Source organism: Protopterus annectens, chromosome 2.part0, assembly GCF_019279795.1.
Source record: "Protopterus annectens isolate FY-2018-M chromosome 2.part0, PAN1.0, whole genome shotgun sequence".
In the NCBI taxonomy this organism is placed as follows: domain Eukaryota; kingdom Metazoa; phylum Chordata; order Ceratodontiformes; family Protopteridae; genus Protopterus; species Protopterus annectens.
The window spans coordinates 1265711287-1265732724 of record NC_056728.1 but is presented as its reverse complement, the minus strand read 5'-3'; the positions used below and the strand labels follow the sequence as shown (position 1 = coordinate 1265732724).

General features: G+C 41.0%; 1 protein-coding gene across 1 annotated transcript in view; it reads right to left on the bottom strand.

Moving 5' to 3' along the window:
• LOC122793438 (RNA exonuclease 1 homolog) overlaps positions 1-21438 on the bottom strand; it is a 1054392-nt gene that overhangs the window by 894514 nt on the left and 138440 nt on the right. The window contains exon 4 of the mRNA XM_044061436.1: positions 7553-7657. Within this exon, the coding sequence (XP_043917371.1) occupies positions 7553-7657 (105 nt within the window). The remainder of the gene's footprint in view (positions 1-7552; positions 7658-21438) is intronic.

Below are 21438 nucleotides of genomic sequence, written 5' to 3'. Positions count from 1 at the left end.
GACAATTGCCCTGGACGATTTCCAAAAGGGAAAACCACTGCTGCCTGGGCCAAAAGGAAGTCACCACACTGATCTTGAGGAATTCCTTCTGAATCTTCAGAAGTACCCTGAATATCAGTGAAAAGGGCAGAAAAGCATTCAGGAAAAGAAAAGGTATCTGTCCTGCTGGCTGTCTTACATGGAGTCCTGGAGCAGAATCTTACCAGCCAATTGTTTTAGAGGCAGCCAATAGGTCTACTTGAGAAACTCCCCACAAATGGATCAAATCTTAGAAGACTTGCATTCCAGTTTACATTCACAAGGGTCTGCCTTTGTCCTGCTCAGCTATATATATATATATATATATATATATATATATATATACACACACACATATACACCACCCTAACATGGCTAGTCTGCAGAGGGGGATATGACCTGGTTCCCCCTTTCTTTTCTTGCTGATGTACCACATGACTGTAGTATTGTCTGTAACAACTTGAGTAGATCCAAGGGACCAAAGATTATTCAGAGTTGAGTGACTTGATCAGGGCAAACATCTCTTAAATTTATGTACTTCTGTCTATCCTTTCTGTCCCACACACCTTGCACTTTTATCCCTCCTGAAACTGCTCCATCAAGCAAAGTCTGAGACATCTGTGTGGACTGACTGCTTTGCAGCAAGAAAGAAGGGGAAACCTGAATTTAGGGAAATTTGCAGTCTCCACCAAGCGATTTCTCTTCTGAAAACCCCCAGCACTGGGATTTGAAAAGATAGAGGATGTTGGTGCTGGAACCAAAGAAATTTCAGATACCACCGTATCTTTCTCATGTGCAGTCTTGCCAGGGGTATCATTATAATCAGGCCATAATGAGACCAGAAATCCTGAGAATTCCCTAACAGGGACCACAGTGAGTAGAAAACCTTAGAGATGGATCGAATTTAAATTTTCCTGTGGAAAAGCTCTCTGAACTGAGGTGTCGGACACCCCAGGAAAACAATACTGGGAAAAGGAGTCAAAAAAGACTTTTGAATGTCCTTTTGGAATCCCATATTATGTAAGAGATCTCTCACCCACATGGGAGATTCCTGACACTAAGACTTTGCAAAGATAAGTCATCTAAATATGGAAAAGTATCCATACCCTGTAGCCTGCAATCAGCTATAACTGAAGTTATATACTTCGTGAACACTCTTGGTGCAATGGGTAGAACAAATGGTATAGTAGAGAACTGATAATGTGATTCAGACACACAAAACCTTCAAAAACATCTGAAGTCAGGATGAAGAGAGATGTGATAAGTATTTCTTAAAATCTAGTGTTACCAGGAAACTTGAATGAGGAAGAGTTAAGGTGTGAAGTGACAACACTTTGAACATGGGCACTGTTCTCCAAGCATTTTTTTTCTGCTAGCATTAAAACATCCTAGAATAAAAACATTTCCCTACTTGGGAATGAGGAACTGGTTCTATCATCACTCCCTGGGTGAGCATGTGTTGGACAGAGGAAAATAAGAGTCTATTCTGGTGGAAGAGAACCCCCCTTGAAAAGGAGTTTCTTCCATTGCCATTTGGAACCTTTATGAATGAGACCCCATTGTCTGAAACAATCTATTACCAAATAGAAAATTGGGGATTCGGACTTTCTGAAAGGGAAAAGGGACTGCCAGGGTGGGAGAGGGGAACAAGATCTCTTAGTCATTCTGACTTGTTGGACTGTCATTTTTTGGGGAGGGTGACGGCTGAATTTTTTTTTTTTTTTGTAACCTTTCTGCCATTTTTGCTTAAGCATCCATTTACCAGCATATTGTTGAGACTGTTTATTTAGGTTTTCTACCAAAACTGGATGAGGGGTCACAGATTCCCTTAGAAAATTTGGAAAAGGAAGGCCGATAATCTTAAAAGATTTCCTGTATCAATTTACCCCTTTTGTCACACTTTTTTGATTACCTCTGCAGCAGATGAACTAAAAACAAAGTTAATCTCCAAAGAAGAACTTCAAATCTCATTTTTCACATCATCTGGGAGGTTCTGAGAATGCAGCTAGGCAAACTCCTCAAAGCAATATTAGTGGCCATAGCCCTGGAAAAAGTATCAACTAAGACATACACATACTCTGTAATCAATGATTGACTTTTACAATGAAGAAACTAAATTTAAAGCATATATTTCCTTATTAGAAGAAACTGCCGACAAAACACTCCTCATACTTTCACAATTAATCAAAATGAAATAATATACGCACCTGACAATTCAAATTTCTGAAAAATCAAAGTTGCAGAAGCATACACTTTTTTCCTATACTTACTTTCTCATCCTTGTCAGAAGGTGTAGGACTGGAATTAACTAAATGTCTAGCAGCAGTAGGATAAACTAAAATTACAACTGCTGGGTCAGGTTTGGGATGAGAGTATAAAAGTTGTATAAAGCTTTGTAATCTTTTACATTATCTGCCTTTTCTGGGGCAGCAGGCTGACTATCAGGAAAATTGCAGGCATGACACATCCTCTAGTGCTGAGAGAACTGGAGGAATGGATGAAGATTCTGGAAATTCCTTATGTAACATCTTATAGTATTTTCTGAGGGACTGAGAGACCTCAGTGTTTCCCCACTGAAAACAGCAAATTCTGTAAATAGTCTCAGAGAAAGCCCCACAAGGGCTGAATCAGAAAACAGTGGAGAAAACCCTGTACCTGCCCCTTCGTCTTTCCATCCAGATTTGGAATCTTGAATCTCATCAGGAAATGACTTATCCCTCCCCTTTACCAGAAACCACCTTATAAAAAGGATAAATAGCGTGAATTAAACCCTGAGACAAATTCAATGAACTACTCCTTATGTTTATGGAAAATTGAGGAGGGCTACACACAGGTTTATCTTTCAGTTTCTTTTTGCCAGGAAAAATGGGGCCAAAATTATTAACTATTATAGCTACAGAGGGATTAAATTGACCAGTCACAGCATGAAGTTATGGGAAAGAGTAGTGGAAGCTAGGTTAAGAAGGGAGGTGATGATTAGTGATCAGCAGTATGGTTTCATGCCAGGAAAGAGCACTACAGATGCGATGTTTGCTCTCAGAGTGTTGATGGAGAAGTACAGAGAAGGTCAGGAGGAGTTGCATTGTGTCTTTGTGGACTTAGAGAAAGCATATGACAGGGTGTCTAGAGAGAAGTTGTGGTATTGTATGAGGAAGTTGGGAGTGTCAGAAGTATGTAAGAGTGGTACGGGATATGTACGAGGGTAGTGCGACAGCAGTGAGGTCTGTGGTGGGAGTGATGGATGCGTTTAAGGTGGAGGTGGGATTACATCAAGGATCATCTCTGAGCCCTTTCTTATTTGCAATGGTGATCGACAGGTTGAAGACGAGATCAGACAGAACTCCCCGTGGACTATGATGTTTGCAGATGACACTGTGATCTGTAGTGAGAGTAGGGAACAGGTGGAGGAGACCCTGGAGAGGTGGATATATGCTCTAGAGAGAAGAGGAATGAAGGTCAACAGGACTAAGACAGAATATATGTGTGTGAATGAGAGGGAGGATAGAGGAATGGTGAGGATGCAAGGAGTAGAGGTGGCAAAGGTGGATGAGTTTAAATCCTTGGGATCAACAGTTCAGAGTAATGGTGAGTGGAGAAGAGAGGTGAAGAAGAGAGTACAGGCAGGATGGAGTGGGTGGAGAAGAGTGTCAGGAGTGATTTATGAGAGACGAGTACCAGTAAGAGTGAAAGGGAAGGTCTACAAGAGGGTAGTGAGACCAGCTATGTTATATGGGTTGGAGACAGTGGCATTGACAAAAAGGCAGGAGTCAGAGCTGGACGTGGCAGACTTAAAGATGTTAGTATTTGCAATGGGTGTGACAAGGGTGGACAGGATTAGGAATAAGTATATTAGAGGGTCAGCCCAGGTTGGAAGGTTTGGAGACAAAGCCAGAGAGGCAAGATTACGTTGGTTTGGACATGTGCTGAGGAGGGATGCGGAGTATATTGGGAAAAAGATGCTAAGGATGAAGCTGCCAGGTAACAGAAAAGAGGGAGGCCTAATATAATGTTTATAGATGTGGTGAGAAAGGACATGCAGGTGGCTGGTGTGACAGAGCAAGATGCAGAGGAAAGGAAGAAATGGAAACAGATGATCGGCTGTGGCGATCCCTAATGGGAGCAGCCGAAAGAAGAAGATTGTTATAGCTGCTATTAACACTTAAATGTGCTTAAATCCCTCTAATAGCTCCTACCTATCTTATACTTCACTCTTCTATCTGCAAATTCTCAATATAATGCTTGTATACTAATGTTTGTGAATATCAATACAGATGTTATCATACTGACTACTATGCTATGTATTCACTGAAACTGCATTATAGAATTTGTTATTCTAAATACTGATAGCATTAAGTTTGTTACCTTGCAACTTTTCTCCACAGGCCTCTGCAGAAAAAAGGCACCTGTGCCTAGTCACACTTTCCCAGTAAAGAAATGTCAATAGATTATTAATGGCAGCAGCAGCTTCACCAGGGATGGCCAAAACATTCTGACAAAATGGAAGATTTCCCTGTTCCCTCTCTCAGAAACAGGAGTGGCTTTCCCTCATCCACTGAGTGGACCCAAACAGCCACAGAGAACATACCTAACCACTTGCCCATATTGACTGTTGGCGCTACAGCAAAGGGATCCAGGGTAAAATATAAGTGGTCTGAGGAACATGCTATTTTCACAGCAGAGTCACACACCTGTGGACTGATGCAAACATGTTAGCTTGTTGTGGTGGCAAAGGCTGCGTGCTTAACCTTTGATTTTTGTGGCTGGAAGAAGGACTGACCATGGGATTGGTAGTTCGTTTCATGGACAATCCAAAAATGGTGCCTCTTGCCCAGGGAAAACGAGCAGCAAAAGTTGGTAAAATTTTAAAGTCTTAAAAGTCGCTATTTCACATAAATGCACTTCAAAGCACTTTGCCAGCCCTCAAAAGCAAAATAGTTTTTCCATAGAAAACTATGGTTTTAATTACTTTAAACAACTTTTAAATGGCAGAAAAAAAAGTGTGCACCTGTTCAAAACTATAGTTAAGTTTCATGACAGTCCATTAAAACTCACTCCTACCTTATACTTTAAATAGGAAAGCACAATAAAACAACAATTTTTATAATGTGGAAGGTTTTACCCCAAAGGGAACTTATCTGCCCAGGAAAGGAGCAGTACAAGATGACCATTGATCCTTGAAAGCCTGTAGAGGAGTATTCTCTTCAATGACAGGAAAGCTTTAGGGCTTGGCACTCAAACCTGTCTTTTTAGTCAGCTCAGCACAAACTAACAGTTTGGGTGTGTGGAAGGTGCCCTGAAGATTTGGAAGCTAGCCAGCTGTTATATCCTTGGCAGGATAAAATCCATATAGCTAAGGCTACTGCAGCAGTGATCAATATGAGATTTGTGGAGAATGGAAATTACAGCCTGTTCTAGTCAAAAAAAAAAAAACAATTGCGAGCACCAGGTAGCAGAAGCAATAAGCATCCCTACAGTAAACATAAGTAACTCCTCAGACAGATGTTTTCCCCAAAAAACAATTACACTAAGCACCAGCTGTTATCCCAACAAAACACAGGACTGAAGTTGCTAAATCTAATACAAAATATTAACTTACAACACTACCCTAAGACAAGAGGACATTGTTGGTCAGAGAGACACTATTTCCAAGACAAGAAATCACAGTTTCCTTCAGAAACTAAAGTTTTTACAGAAAATTATGTGGAAGTTATTACTTCCCCAAAGGGCACTTACCTACCTAGATGGAATGAATGCACGCCAACCATCAATTCCACAAAGCCCATAGTGAGAAATACTTTGATGGAAAAAAAAAAAAGGTCTGAAGCCTTTGCCACCCTAAGCACTACCTTATATGGCTCTCCTTGAGCTTCCCTGCAGTTAGGGCCCACTGAAGATGCCCTATGTCTTTAAGGGGCTGGTCTGTGGACTTAGCCTAGGGTAAGATATAACCAACGCTGGATAGGTTATATGTTCAGCATGATAATCACTACGGCAGTATTCTTACTATGCATCTTGGAAGTCAAGCTCAGTATTAGCAATTGTTTTAAATATGCAGCCTTTACCTTAAAGTATTTTGGTTACAGAATTATGGATTCCAATGAATATCCCTTTATATCAGTGAAGCGCTTCTGAACTATACTACAGGTAATCACTTTTTCTAGTCATCCCAACATCTTACTCTGAAGAGGGTCTACCCTGTGAGACTAGCTTAATTATCCAAGATATACACAAGCAAAAATGTACTTAACAGAGCTGGATTTAAAATTTAAAATGTGCCAAAGAGACCATGATGCAAGCAACTGACTGAAGTCATCAGGCCAGAAAAGTACTTGCCTAAAATCTGAGAAGTGCAAATAAGCACAGCTTGTGCATTTTTTGTAGCTGAAGGTCAACTAGCTAACATGGCGGTTTAGAGGCAAGAACTCTGCCTCACAATGTAAAGGTCCAGAGCTCAGTCTTGCCCTGTCAAGTTAGACATTTTCTCTCCTTGTATGCATTTTCCCCATAGATACTCCAGCTTCCTCTCACATCCCAAAAACTTAATGGTTAACTGGTGAAAAAATTGTCCACACATTACTTTCGTGATACAGTTCCTAGATGTAAGGGTTCCAAAAAGAATCAGTTGACTTATTCAGATAAAGAGAGTTACAAATTAGTATTTAAAATCCACATGATGACAGAGCCAACCTAAATATTCAGTCCTTCCTTGCCTTCCCCAACAACTCTCAAATAATCTGAGTTTATTCTTGAGCCAGCCTGTCCCATAAAAGGCAGATATAATGCTACTTCAATAAAACACTGGCATAATCAGGATGAATGCACATACGCAGAACAAAATTGCATACAAGTAACAGGCCTTCATTCATTTTTTCACAGTGTTCATTTCTTAATTGATGAGACAGAGTTAAAATCACAACTGTACAATTAGTTCAGGAATGCTAAACTGGTAAGTAGTCTCATTTCTACTTCATGACAGAGAGGAATATGGCCTGAACTGTACCATACATGACCCATATTTACCTAACAGCATGGGCCCTGAAAGGACCAGGTAGGAGAATATAGGAGTGAGGGGATGGCCCATCTTGCTGAACTTGTAATAACATTAACAGTGCAGTTTTATCACTCACAGCAAAGGACCACTGCTGCACAAGATCAGCTTGAGCATGCCAGAGACTAATGTATGTATGGGAGCACACATGAACCGTTTAGAAATGCTGAAATATAGGTTGGGGAGGGATTAAGACAGTGTAAGTAATGCAGGCAGACCACTTCCTTGCAACCAATTCTCATTCCATGGGGCAATGAATGGAACAATAAGGCTTGCTGGTCAGGGAACAGATAGGCCCAGACAGTTCTCATACTGACTGGTGAAACTCAACTCTCATTCCCAGAGAGTTAGAAATAGACCAGATGTGTGGAAGAAGAGAGGAGACAGAGCTAAACCTACAGATCCAATGAAGATGAAATAAATAAATCTATAAACATAAGTCGTGAAAAATCAAAATAATTTAAGATAAAGAACTAGATTACTTACATTGAACTTTGCAACATGGGCAATCCTTTTCTTTTGGCCAGGCACCAGACTTTGAGCACCCTGAGGATCTAACTTATCATCTTCACCTTGCTCATCTGAAAAAGTCTTGGGGGCAGTTAAATAACACAAGTTATTAAGCGGAGTTAAATACAACAAACTATTGAATGCAAATATTAAGTTCTGATCAACTGATAAGTTTTATTAAAATACATTAAAAAACAATGCATACAGTACAAAACAATCATTTTGATAACCAAAGAGAAAAGTACAGTTGGGAAAGTTGCACTTACCCTCAACAGTCATGTCAAATTCCTCAATGTGGCACTAGCATATGGGTTGTACCTAGACAAGGATTCAGAAACCGGCCAGCTTCCCAAAGCTCTAATCCCCTCCCACAGAATTACTGTGGATGCCCAGAGGACAAGCCCTTTTGGAGGGAAGCATATAAGCAGCAAGAGAAATTAAAATCCTCAAGACTTTGACCACAAGTGAACAGACGGATTAATCTTGAACTAACAATAATAACAAAAGTAACATCTATAAACTATATACAACAAGGGGTGATGGTGGGTGGGTATAGATTCTGTAGCTGTGAAGAGTTCAAACATCTACAGATATGGGGAAGTGCAACTTACAAAACTGTACTATGCTCATCATTCCCACTGCTGCAGTGGCCTGTGGGTAGACTACCATTGCTTACCAAATCTGTGGGGGGGGGGGGGGGGTGTCAGTCCAGGAGCCCTTGAAGAGTGGTCCTAGCCAGCCTAGTCCTGGATGCAAATAAAGGAAATCTAGTACACCATTTCTTGTACTGGAATATTTAGAGAATTGCATAGTTTTCTATACATATATACAAGTTTTTACAGTCCACTGCTTTCTAGTATGCCAACAAAAGAAAAAAGGCACTCACAGAGATAGCCTTTACACTGCCTGGATATGGTAGATCATGGCGTGCATAAGAATAGCATAGAAAAGGGCAACAAAATGGAAACAGAAAGGACAACAGTATCAAACTAAGTACCAACACAAAATAATCAACAGTCAAATAGGATTTGGTTTTCCAAGATCGTTCCTAAACTAATAATGCATGTCAAGATAAGTTAAACTTGTCCTCTAACTTTCCATACAATAACCAGAAGATATGGCTGAACATTTATATAGTCTTATTCAATTGTGAAATATCTTGCAATGCTCTACCAGGTTCTTAGCTACTCTCATTGTATATTTTGTACACTTGTATTTTCAACCAAAAGGGGGAATATCCTCTTATTGTATACTAATGGCTGAAAATTCTACAATCTGTATGCTACTATTCTTGTTTTTTATGTAAATTGTTCTTCTCTCTGTAAATTTATGGAGTTTTTCTCCCCAGGACTCCACTGAAAATGGGCACATTGTCCAGTCGGACTATCCCAGTAAACAAATGTTAAATAAACAAATAAAAGAAGGATTAGTTCTCAAGGAAAACCTGTCTGTGTGGAAAGAGAGATTGAATTGGCTCACTGTAAGAGCTTGCAACTCAGACATCCTTCTTGTAAAGGTCAGAGCAATCAGTAAAATGTTTTTTCATGTTACGATCCTCAACTCAAACAGGTTAGCTACTTCAAATGGAACAAGTGTTAGCTTCTCTAAATACAAAATTAAGATCCCAAGAGGGGCAGCTGGTTTTCTTTGAGGCCTCTTATGCAAACCCCCTTTCAAAAACATTTTGATACAATGCATTGAAAGGGGAACAGTCATGGGCAGACATGCTGAAATGGCTGATAAATGAACCTTGATACAGAAATAAGAAAGGCCATATGATAGTAACTCACATGACTGATGTAAAACCAGACAGAAGTAGTCCTGAATGGGTACTGGGTAAGTTGTTGGCACAAACTAGAAAACCTTTTCTATTTGCTCAGATATGATTGTGTAGTAGCAGTTTTTTGTCTCCATTAGTACCTGGAGCACATCCTTAGTAAACAGGTGCCTAAAGGGAATTAAGACCTATCATCCAGGCAGCCAGTTAAAGTTGATTGGGGTCAGAATGTATCAAACACTCCTGAGCTTGTACGAGTAGATCATTCTGTGAGGATACTTGCGGCAACTGCCCCTGCCAATTCCAAAAGATGGGAGAATCACTGCTGCCTGGGCCAGAAGCGGTCACTACAATGATCTTGGGGATTCCTTCTGAATTTTCAGACCTACTCTGTATATCAGTGGGAGGGCTGGAAAGGCACACAGGAACATTCCTATCCAATGAAAAGGCATCTTTCTTCCAGGCTTTCGTGCATGAAGTCTTGCGAGCAGAATCTTACCAAGGTAATTGTTCAGAGAGAGGAAGCAAATAGGTACCCTTGAGGCACCCCCCACAAATGGATCAAATGCTGGAAGACCCCAATATAGTTTCCATTCATGAGGGCCTGCCCTTGTACAGCTCAGCTCGTCTGTCACACAATGCTCTGGTGATATATAGGATATATGTAGAGTGGCACTGTGCAATGAAGCTATATCCCAAGCTAATATGGCTAGTCTGCAAAGGGGGTACAACCGGATTGTCCCTTGTTTGTTTGTTGATGTACCACATGACTGTGGTATTGCCTGTAACAACCTGCAAGGACCCAGGGAACCAAAGATGATTAAGACAGTTGAATGTTTTGATCGAGAAAAGCAGTTATTTTTTATTTACGTACTCGCGTCTGTCATTTGTGTGCCACACCCCCTGCAGTTTCACTACTCCTGAGATTGCCCTACTAAGTCCAAGGCATGTGTGGTGACTGACTGCTGTGGAACAGGGAAGGAGATGGGGAGACAGAGATTTAGGGATATTCACTGTCTCCACCAACTGATTTCTCTTCTAATAAACATCAGCACTCTGATTTAAAAAGACAATGGATATTGGTGCTGAGACCAAACAAGCTTCAGACACCATTGTATCTGAGACTCTGCAAAGATACACAAGTGTTTAAATAAGGGAATATGTGGGTAGCCTGAAGCCTTCAATGAGCTATTACCAGACCTAGACACTTTGTAAAACCCCTGATGCAGTGGATAGTCCAAAGGGTAATGCAAAGTACTGAATGTGATCCAGACACACAAACTTTAGGAAACACCTGAAGTCTGGATGAACAGGGATGTGATAAGCATCTTTTAAATTGAGTGTTACCAGGAAACTTTAATGTAGAACAGGTAACAGGTTGTGAAGTGACATCATTTTGAGTGTGGGCATTCTCTCAAACAGGTGTAGGAAAGAAAGATCCAGAACTGATCTTCAAGCATTTTCTTTCTTTTGCACTAAAACACTAAAACATCCTTGAATGAAAACCTTACTCAATCTTGGAAAAAGGAATTGGTTCCATCACTCCCTGGGGCAGCATGTGTTAAATACAAGGGGAAATAAAATATCTATTCTAGTGGATGAGGAATTACTCCCTGAAAAGAAGGGATTACTTCTCACTGACTTCTGTAACTTTGCTGAATGACTTCAGAACTAAATTGCCTGAAACTAGCGCCAAAGGGAAAAAATACAAGTTCAGACTTTCTGGAAGGAAAATGGGCTGCCAGGGTGGGGTGGGGGAGGGGCAAGGTCCACTAAACAGTCACTCTGACCTGATGCGGTGTCCTTCATTTTTTTTGGGGGGGGGGGGATCCTCACAAGATGTAAATGCAGACAAAACATTTCTCATTCTTTCACAACTGGTCAGAATAAACTAACGTATGAGCCTAATAATTCAAAATTCTGAAATATCAATGTTGCGAAAGCATACACCTTTGTAAGAAATACTAGGATTGGAATTATCTAAATGTTTAGCAGCAGTAGGATTAAATAAATCTATAGCTGTTGGGTCAGGTTTGGGAAGAGTGCATAAAAACTTAAGACTGATTAACTTTATACAGTCCGACTTTTTCTTTATTATTTTAGGGGCAGCAGGCTGACTATCAGGAAAATTCCAGGCAGTGACATCTTCCAGAGCAGACAGAACTGAGGGAGTGAATGAAGGGTCTGGAAATTCCTTCTGTAACAGCGGACAGTATTTTCTGAGGGACTGAGGAATCTCAGTGTTCACCCACTGAAAACACTGGCACATTCTGGAAATAGTCTTAAAGAAGGGGAAACCCCCCACAGGGAGAATCAGAAACTGAGCTCTCCTCTGACTCTGAATCAGAAAACTGAGAAGAAATCCATGCATCTGCCCTTTCATCTTCCTGCTCAAATCAAGAATCTTGAATTTCTTCAGGAAAAAGAGGCATCCCTCTTTCTTTTACCCAGAATCCACCTTACAAGAAGGATCAATAGCCTGAACTAACCCCTGAACCACACCAGTAAACTACTTCTGGCTAAGAAAATTTGAGGAGAACATATAGATTTCGTTTTTGGTTTCTTTTTGAAAGAAAAGAATGATGCTAACAGTAATTAATGGCAGCAGTAGCTTCCCCAGGGATGCACACAACATTCTAACTAAACAGGGAAACCTCTCCTATTCTCTCTCCCAGAACCAAAGAGTCTCTCGCCTTTGTCCACTGATGGGGCCCTAAAAGCTGCAAGGGACATATCTAACCCCCAGTCCATAGCAGCTGTAGGTGCGACACCAGATGTATCCAAGGTAAAAGATAAGTGGTCCGAGGAGCAAGTTATGGCCACAGCATAGTCACTCAGCTGTGGCTGAGGCAAACTGCTAGCCTGTGTGGTGGCAAAGTCTGTTCGCTTAACTTTTTATTTTTGTGGCTGGAAGGACGGCAGACCATAGGACTGGTAGTTTTTCCATGTCAAGCCAAAAATGGTACCTCTTGCCCAGGTAAAACAAGCAGCAAAAGCTTGTAAAAATGTAGAGTTTTTTTAAAGTCACATTTTTTCACACAAAACATAGTAAAGCACTTTTATTTTATTTTTGGGGGCTGAAAAAATGTTTTGTCACAGAAAAAAGGGTTTCAATTACTTTTATCTACCTACAACCGAGTGAGTCTCCAGGCATTTCTAGGTTACCTCCTTCTGCACCTCTATGCATCAAATATTGCCTGTTCATATTTGCATTAATAATTCCAAAACCATGCTACATACAAGGTATCAGAATATTTTATATTGAACCATATACTATGGCAAACAACTGTATTGATATTTGACCTCTGTCAATGAGTATGTTAGAAGTGTAAAGTGATAACTTCATTTTTTAAAGGCTCAAGCCATACCCACTGGGAGTTAAAGGTACACACTCAAAAGTGCTGTACTGAAGGGAATGACAGGAAAAGAGTGCATGTCTGTTTAAAAATACAGTCAAGTCTTGTGATAGTCCATTAAAACAAATTCCTAGCTAAAAAAAAATCAACTTTCCTAACCAGGAAAGTACAATTAAAATAATAAATTTAAAATATGTAAGGTTTTCCCCAAAGGGAACTGATCGGCAGAGTAAAGGAACTGTGCAAGCAGACCTTTGATCCTTGAAAGCCTGCAGGGGAGTGCTCTCGTTGGCGGTAGGAATGCTCTGAAATGCTTGGCACTTAAACCTGTGTTTTTAGGCAGTTCAGCTTGAGCTGCATAATGGTTTGAGTATGGAGAAGCCCTGAAGCTTTGGAAGCTGGCTAGCTGTTATTTCCTTGGTAGGATAAAACCCATATAGGTAACGCTACTGTAACAGTGAGCAATAAGAAAACTCCCTTTGGTCCCAGAAACCTAGGATTATCAAAATGTATGGGGGGAATTGTTACGAATCTTCAGAACTACCTTTTGCATCAGTGGAAAGGTGGCAAAAGCATAAAGGAACATTCTGATCCATAGGAATGAAGATGCATCTGTTTTCCATGCTTGATTGCATGGAACCCTGGTGCAGAATTCGTTTCTGTTTTGAAAGGAGGTAGAGAGATCTATTTCAGATATTTCTCAAAAGTGAGTCAATTTTCATTCATCAGGGTCTGTCCTACTCTTGCTCAGCTGGTCTGACAATATTGCTCTGATGAAATGCAAGATGCTTGGAAGATTAAGTAATGCTGTGACAGCTACCTCTCAAGTCAACATAGCTAGCCTTTGTACCTCCCTGCTTCATGTACCACAACTGTGGCATTGTCTATAATTATTTGTAGAAGACCTTTTGAACATATGTGATGAAGAGATTTCAAGGAATAGATAACAGCCAACATCTCCTTTATACTGATATGCTTTCATCTGTCTGAGTGACTCTGCAAGACTTGCGCTTCCACCCCCAAGGAAACTGCTCCCCAAGCAAAATATGAAGCATCAGTGGTCAGAGACTGGCCCGGGATTCAAGTAAGAGACCTAGGCTCAGCTGATTTTTGTCTCCACCAATACAGTTCCATTTCTAAAAAGCCCAAAACTGGAATTTGGTGCTCCAGGGAATGCAAACTGTGGAACCACATTTTTTTTTTTTTTTTAGAAACCAGTGCATCTTTCTCATGCGTAAACTGGCTAGATGAATCATTAGAATTATAGAAGCCATGAACCCTAAGATCCTGACAAATCCTCTTGCAGAAGGATGAGACTGACTGGGGAAGCTTTGAAAAAAATCCAGAAAAAGGACCATCTTCTCTTGGGTTAGAAATGCCTCTCGGGTTAGAAAGGCCTCTTAAGGCAGCCAAGAAATACAATCCAGTAAGACACAGTTGAGGAGGATTTTGTTACATTTAACTGGAGCCCAGACTGGTTAGAAGAGTCATAGTCCAGGTTAATGATTCTTGACATCTGGATAAGATTCTGATAACCTAAGCAAGTCATCTAAATAAAGAAATGTGTGAATGCCATTCAGTCTGCAATGAGCTATGACTGAGGCTAGACATTTCATAAACAGCCTTGGAACTGTAGATATCCAAAGGGTAATGCAGAGAACAGGATCTTGTGAACCAAAAAAACAGAAACTTGGAAATTTTCTGAAGTCTGTGGCTATGGGAATAGAGTCTAGTGTGAGGGTTAACTAGTTCTGTTATGTCAATATTGTGAACTTCAGCACTTTCACATACATGTTTAGAAATAAAGGATCTAGTACTGGCCTGGAAAAGGCCTCTTTTTTGGTACCAAAAATATTCTGGAATAGAAAATCCTTTGCCTCTGACACCAGTTCTGACTCCTTAGGTGAGTAAAAACTGAAGAAACTGAGGAAAATACACGGTTTGGTTCTGAGTGCTATCTGTAACACCCTGCGCAGCTTTTAATACTCAAGCATCTGAAAATCTTTTGCCAAAGGTGAACACTGAACCAGTTTTTAGGGCAGGTGTGTGAAGATACTAGCTGCAGGGGAGGACATGGGGGAGAATGCTAGCATAATCATTCTATACTGTTGCTCTGCCCCTTTTCTGAAAGGGCCACTGCTTTTTATTTCACTCTGACCATCTCTTTAGTTTCTTGTTTGCCAGAAAACAACTGGTCTTGCTTATTTGGCTTTTTAGTGAAACAAGGAGGCATTCAAGATTTGTATTTAGGGACAAGAAAATCTTTACATACTCCCTGATTCAATTTCCCTCTGTTTGAGATCTTGGTAGCAGAGGAGTCACACAATGCATCATTGTTTAAAAGCAGAATCTAATATTTCAAGCTACTTCATCAGCAAACTTTTGGTTATAGTCCCAGGCATACCTTCTCAACACCGTAGCAGTAACAGTGGTCCTAGACAGAATCTGCACAATCATACACTCTTCAAAGCATATTTTAATACATTGGACAAGGTAGAAACAGTCTTATTTAGAAAAGAGTTTTCTTCTGTAGGAAGTGTGATAGCAAATTCCCTCAGACTGTCCATATACTAAATGAAGTTCCACATGTATGCTTAACAACTGAAAATTTTTAAAGCCAAAGTGAAAGAAAACATTATCTTACCTAGGCAGTCCAACACCTTGCCTTCTTTGTCACCAGAAGTGTTATTGTTCAAGGTCAGCCTATTGTCAAACAGGTGAAGCAATAGATATGGCTGCTGGTTCTTATCTAAGATGAGAGAAAAGTTATTAGTTTGAGATGCGTTATACATTTTATCTGCTTTTTAGTGACTGATGGCTGTGTATCAGGATGCAGGCAACATTCAATATATCCGTAATGGCTGGTAGTTTAGGAGGGATAGGTGAGGAAAGGATATCCATTTCTAACTTATCTCAGTTCATAAGGAATATCAGTGTTTTGCCATAAAAATGCTTCATTCATCCTGGCTATAGTCTGATCCACAAGAGGGCAAGAGTTAAAATTTTCCTCACAATCACAGTTGGACTTCTGAATCTGTAGGCTAAGCCCTCCCTCTGTCAAAATCAGAATATCCAGACTTCCTCAAGATTTTTTTTTTTTTTTTTTTTTTACAAGGGACACACCCCACCTGTAACAGCTTCTGGACACCAAGATTCATAGCCTGGAATGCATGCTTTGCTGAGGTACAACAAAATTTTAACTGTAATTACTTCTTGTGATAAACCATGTTTAATATTTTGTTTTCCCTTTATAGGGGTTCCTGTGGAAGACCAACTCAAAGGTGGGACATCTGACTGATCTAATGGACTCTTGCTTTGGTCACCCGCATGAAGACTCTCCCAGCCATAGAAAAAATGATTCTCCCATGCCCGTATTGAACACTGGAGCAGCTAAAGAGGACATGGCTGAGCTCCCATTCTTGTGGTCGCTATGGCAAGAAATGAAACCATTCTTTGGACACACTATCACAGGGTTACTAGGTGGAGTGTGGTACTGTCAGAAGAGTGGCTTGAGGTAGGAATAAGCGCACTTTGTACATGAGAAACAGCTACTATCACTGGGAAATGGCAGCCCATGGGACATGGGAATTACCTTGAGGATATCCAACTACTCAAGATTGGCCCCAGAGGATGATATGAAGTCCTGAGAAAACTGGTATACAGCAAACAAACTGTGACAAAAGGAGTTGGTCATCAACTGGAGTAAATCCGTACGCATTTCAGAACCAAAACTAGAAGCCTACAGGAAAATGGCACAGAATCTGATAGGAGAAAGATGGGAAGAAGGGGCAAATCAATTATTCATGGCATCCTATCAGGATTGCAAGACCAGATATTACAAGTCCCAACACTAATTAACAGACTGCAATTCAGACAAACAACTTTTACCCCTTACACCTGCAAAATGTGAGGCTATGCCCCCTGCAGTCCTCCTTACCCGTACAATTTAAACTGAGACTGCTATACTTCAGAGCAAGAGGAATACTGATATACTGCAACCTTTGATTTTGCATATATTATCCTATGAAATTTTTTAATTCCACTATTTTGAGATCTCCGTTGCAGTTTTAGGAATTTCAACAGGCACCCATTCATTATTAAGCACTCTCTATAGAGCTATGTTAGAGCACAGGGTGAAAAAAACAATCTATGTGAAAATTCAGAATGACAACTGGTGAAGATCAACAGCAGCTGCACTAGTAGGGTAGAGGGATAAAATTCGGACTAAAGCCCAAGTGACTAGAGACTGATTAGCTGCTTGGGTGCTTGATGGTGCAGGGAGAAAATAGCCATTTCCATGCTCTAATGCATCATCGCAACTGAACCACAGTGGAGGCTAGGGATGCTCAAAGTATGCTATCAAAAGGGGCAGAACTCTGGCTTAGTCGCAATCAGAGGCATGAATGCTACACAGCAACACCCTTTACAAGCCAACCCCTGTGATGAGACAGGCATGTGCAGGGGATGGGATTACGCATTAGGAGAAAACACTCTTCAGCAACAGTATTATGTTGGCCCAAGAAGCCTCAGTTTTCTCACAGTTCCCATCATGGGTAGGAGCTAGGCAGAGGGGACTTGGATGGGTTTTAGTAGACTCATGGGTTTTAGTAGACTCAATTAAAGACAAGTTCTAGGGACCACTGATAATCAGCTGTAGGAAGCAAAAACGTGTTGTAAAAAGAAAAGAAAAAAATAAGACCAACAGTAGTATTCCAATCAATGGATGGTAAGACCAGCAAGGAAGTGATGGCACTTTTTCAAAAATATGTGAGGTCAAGTCAAAAGTACTAAAAAGGCTCAAAATGAAATTCAAGGCACAGAGGAGAAATCTGAGAAAATGGTTTCCCAAGATAGGGAGAAATGAACTTTGCTACTTTAAAGCACTGCAGATTAAAGATCCAGAAAAAAAGTGTGAATGGAATATTATAGATGAACAGGCAAGGAATATCAAATCAACACTAAAGTTCATCCAGTATACTTAACCCAATAATGGCACCAATGATTAGACGACTGCAGACAGTGACAGTACAAATGATGAGGAAAACAAAGGGAGAGTCACCAGTTTTAAATGAACAAGCTATAAAAGGGGCTGGAAAAAATCTGTGCAGTTACAACTGATGCATAGAAACACTGAACTATGTTGAGGTCCAATATAACATGGCTAGAAGAACTGCAGGTCTAGATACCTTCGTCATTTAAGGAGATGCATTCTATGATGCTAGATCTCCTAGCTTTCGAATTAGGTTAGGGAAAAGCAAACTTCTTTAAAAGTCTGAAAGCAAGAGTCTGCACCTGGAGGACATTTTATGGCAACAGCTGAATGTCCATAGAATGTTTGGGTTAATAAAGCTAGATGACAGAGGCCTCAGAGCCAATAGCCTAGTAACTTCCTTCCTAACTTCCTAGTAACAACATGCATTTAAGGTGGATCAAAACTAAATCAGCAAAGGCGCTTAAAGATGACTAAAATCACAGAAAGATAAGCAAGTTCAAACCAAAGGAAACATTTCATTATAAAAGAAAGCTGTGAAAGCAATGGCAGAATATGATAAATTAAAGTGGTTTGACAATTTCAGCTAAAGGTATACTACCTTCCTTCATATACTCAGTAAAAAGAAGTTATGTACTCACTATAACGTTCCATGTTTGTAGTCCATCTCACCCTTCATTCTTACACATGGGATCAGAGCAGAGGATCGGCTCTGACTCGGCCTATTTACAAGTTGGTAGTCTTCTAGTTGGCTCGTGGCTAGGTAGGTATCCCATGGTGCACCAGTACAATCCCCAGATCTTGTTTGCTGCTAACTAAGAAAATAATAACCAACATACAGAAAAAAGCCAATACTAAAAGGTCTCCAGAGAATAATAACAATATTTTCTGTCTCCGGATACTTTCCAGGATGGGGGCAGGAGGGTGGGTTCATAAGAATGAAGGGCGAGATGGACTACAAACATAGAATGTTATGGTGAGTACATAACTCCTTTATATTCTGCAATCCTACCTCGCCTTCATTCTTACATATGGGACAGCGTCCCTAGCACCTTATTCTTGGGTAGCTCAAGGAAAAATACTCCTGAGTACCATGGAACCAAAGGATGCTCTACCCCTGGAGGTTAAATCCAATTTCTAATGAGTAATAAATGTGTGAGGGGTAGCCCAAGTTGCTGCTGTACAATTATCAAGTGGGACCCTGGCTTGGAAGGCTGCAGAGGTAGACTGAGATCTTGTAGAATGAGCCTTGATTTTGAAGGGTAAAGGTCTACCATCAGAGGTGCAAACTTAAGCTATACATCTAGAAATCCAATTTGAGTGGATCACTTTGGAAACTGGTAAACCTGACCTGGATTTGGAGAAGGAAATAAATAACTGATCTGATTTCCTGAATTCCTTAGTCCGGTGCAAATAAAAATGTAATTGTCTATGTACATCCAACTGATGAAACCTGTATTCAGCTGCATTGGAATGATTTGGGAAGAACACCAGAAGTTCTATGGATTGATTCAAAGTGGCATGGGAACAGACCTTGAGAACAAAGGAAGGATTACTACTAAGAGATACTCTGTCCTTGTGAAAAATCAGGTAAGGGGGTTTTTACAGACGATGGTTGTAACTCTGACACCCATCTGGCCAATGTGATAGCCACCAAAAACAAAGTCTTCCAAGACAAGAATTTCAAAGGGGAGGAATGAGATGGCTCAAAAGGTGGAGAAGTCAATTTGGATAACACAAAATTTATATCCCATGAAGCAACAGGTTCTTGAAATGGGGGTCTTAGAGTGGCACCTTTAAGGAAAGTTTTGCACAGCCTACGTGACATCAGATTAGAATCTTGTATGCCTAGATAAAAATTTGAAATCACTGCCAATTGAACCCTGATAGTAGCAGCCGCAGATCCCTGGTGGAAAAGCTCAGAAAGGAATTCCAAAACCACTGGAATGGAGGCGGTATAAGGGTCAACATTCTTCTTCTCCACCCAGATAAAGAATCTCCTCCATTTACTGGAATAAAGTGTCCTGGTGGAAGGTTTATGAGAGGACGTAAGGATATGAGTCATGGAGGGTGAGAAGTCATGAAGCCTGACTAAGGATGGAACTGGAGCAGCCAAGCTGTTAAATTGAGTGTGTGTAAGGAGGGATGAAGTGAGCCTGACATGCGAGTCAAGAGATCTGGTACTGGGTCCAGAATCCAAGGATAGTCTAGCCGAAGAGGCCTGAGAAAGGGGAACTAAACCTGATGAGACCAGTAAGGGGCAATGATCATCAGTTTGCTTCCCAGCTGTTTTGCTTTCTGAAAAACCTTAGGTATGAGAGGAAAGGCATAAAGGAGACCCAGGGGCCAATCGTGAACAAGTGAGTCTCTTGGTGACTTCCCCCAGAGGGGGGGGGGGGTTGAGGGAGAAGTAGCTGCTGCATTTGGCATTGATTGGACTGCCAAAGAGATCGCAGCAAGGCTGTCCCCATCTGCGGAAAATCTGCTCTGTTATTTCCTGTTTCAGAGACCACTCGTGAGGCATCAGAATTGCCTGGATGAGCTTGTCGGCTATCACGTTGGTTGTCCCTGGAATGTGCGTTGCCAACAGAAAACGCTGGGAAGATATCGTCCATTTCCAAACTCGAATGGCCTCTCGACAGAGTGGGTAAGATATGGTTCTGCCCTGTTTGTTGATATACCATACTAATGACATGTTGTCTGATTGTATTTTTCAATAGTCCCCAGAGGCAGAAGGTTGTGAAGCGCTTGCAACTCCAGGAGCACCGCCCTCATCTCTAGAACGTTGATATGCAGATGAGCCTCATGATCTTGCCATGTGCCATGGACAGTCCTGCCTAGATAATGCCCCCCCACCCTGTGAGGCATCCGTGGTCACAGTGGCAATGGGTTGGCGAGGAACAAATGAAGTGCCCGTGGTTAGCTGATTGGGTAGAGTCCACAAAAAAAAAAAAAAGAGGTCCTTCTTAGTAGAGTCCACAAAAAGAGGTCCTTCTTGCAAGAGTCAGTCAGCAATATCTGATAGGATAATGGTAGGTGCTGAAAAGACCACTGGGACGACAACAGCCACTGAAGAACCCTCATGTGTAATCTGGCTAGTGGCACTAGTAATATTTATTTATTTATTATTATTTATTTCCAGTTTGATAACCGGGGAAGTCCACTGGGCCCGAAAGCCCGTTTTCAGTGGAGGCCCGGGGAGAAAAGCTCCATGATAATACATTACACACAAAAACACAGCAAATATGATGGAAGCCATGGTCCCTAGAAGCTGCAGAATAGTCTTAGCTTTGGCCTTTTGTAAGGGGAGTAGACGGTGAATTTGAAGAACCAGATTCTGTGCCCTTTTCTACAGGAAGACGAGGAAACATGTCTACTGTGTCTATCTCTGCACCTATAAAAATCACAGATTGAGAGGGCAATAAGGCAGATTTTTCCCAATTTATAGAAATTCTCAACTGTGCACAAAGCTGGATGGTAGCATCCCTGGTCTGAAGAAGTAGATGCCTGGTGGGGGCAGTCAACAGCCAGTTATCCAGATATGGAAACACCTGGAAACCTCGACATCTCAGGTGAGCTGTCACTACTGCCATACACTTGGTGAACACCTTGGGGGCTGTGGTGAGACCAAAGGGCAGAGCACAAAACTGATAATGACTGGCTCCCAGCCGGAAGCGTAGATGACTCCTTGACGCCCTGCCCATTTTAATGTGGTAGTAGGCATCTTGGAGATCTATTG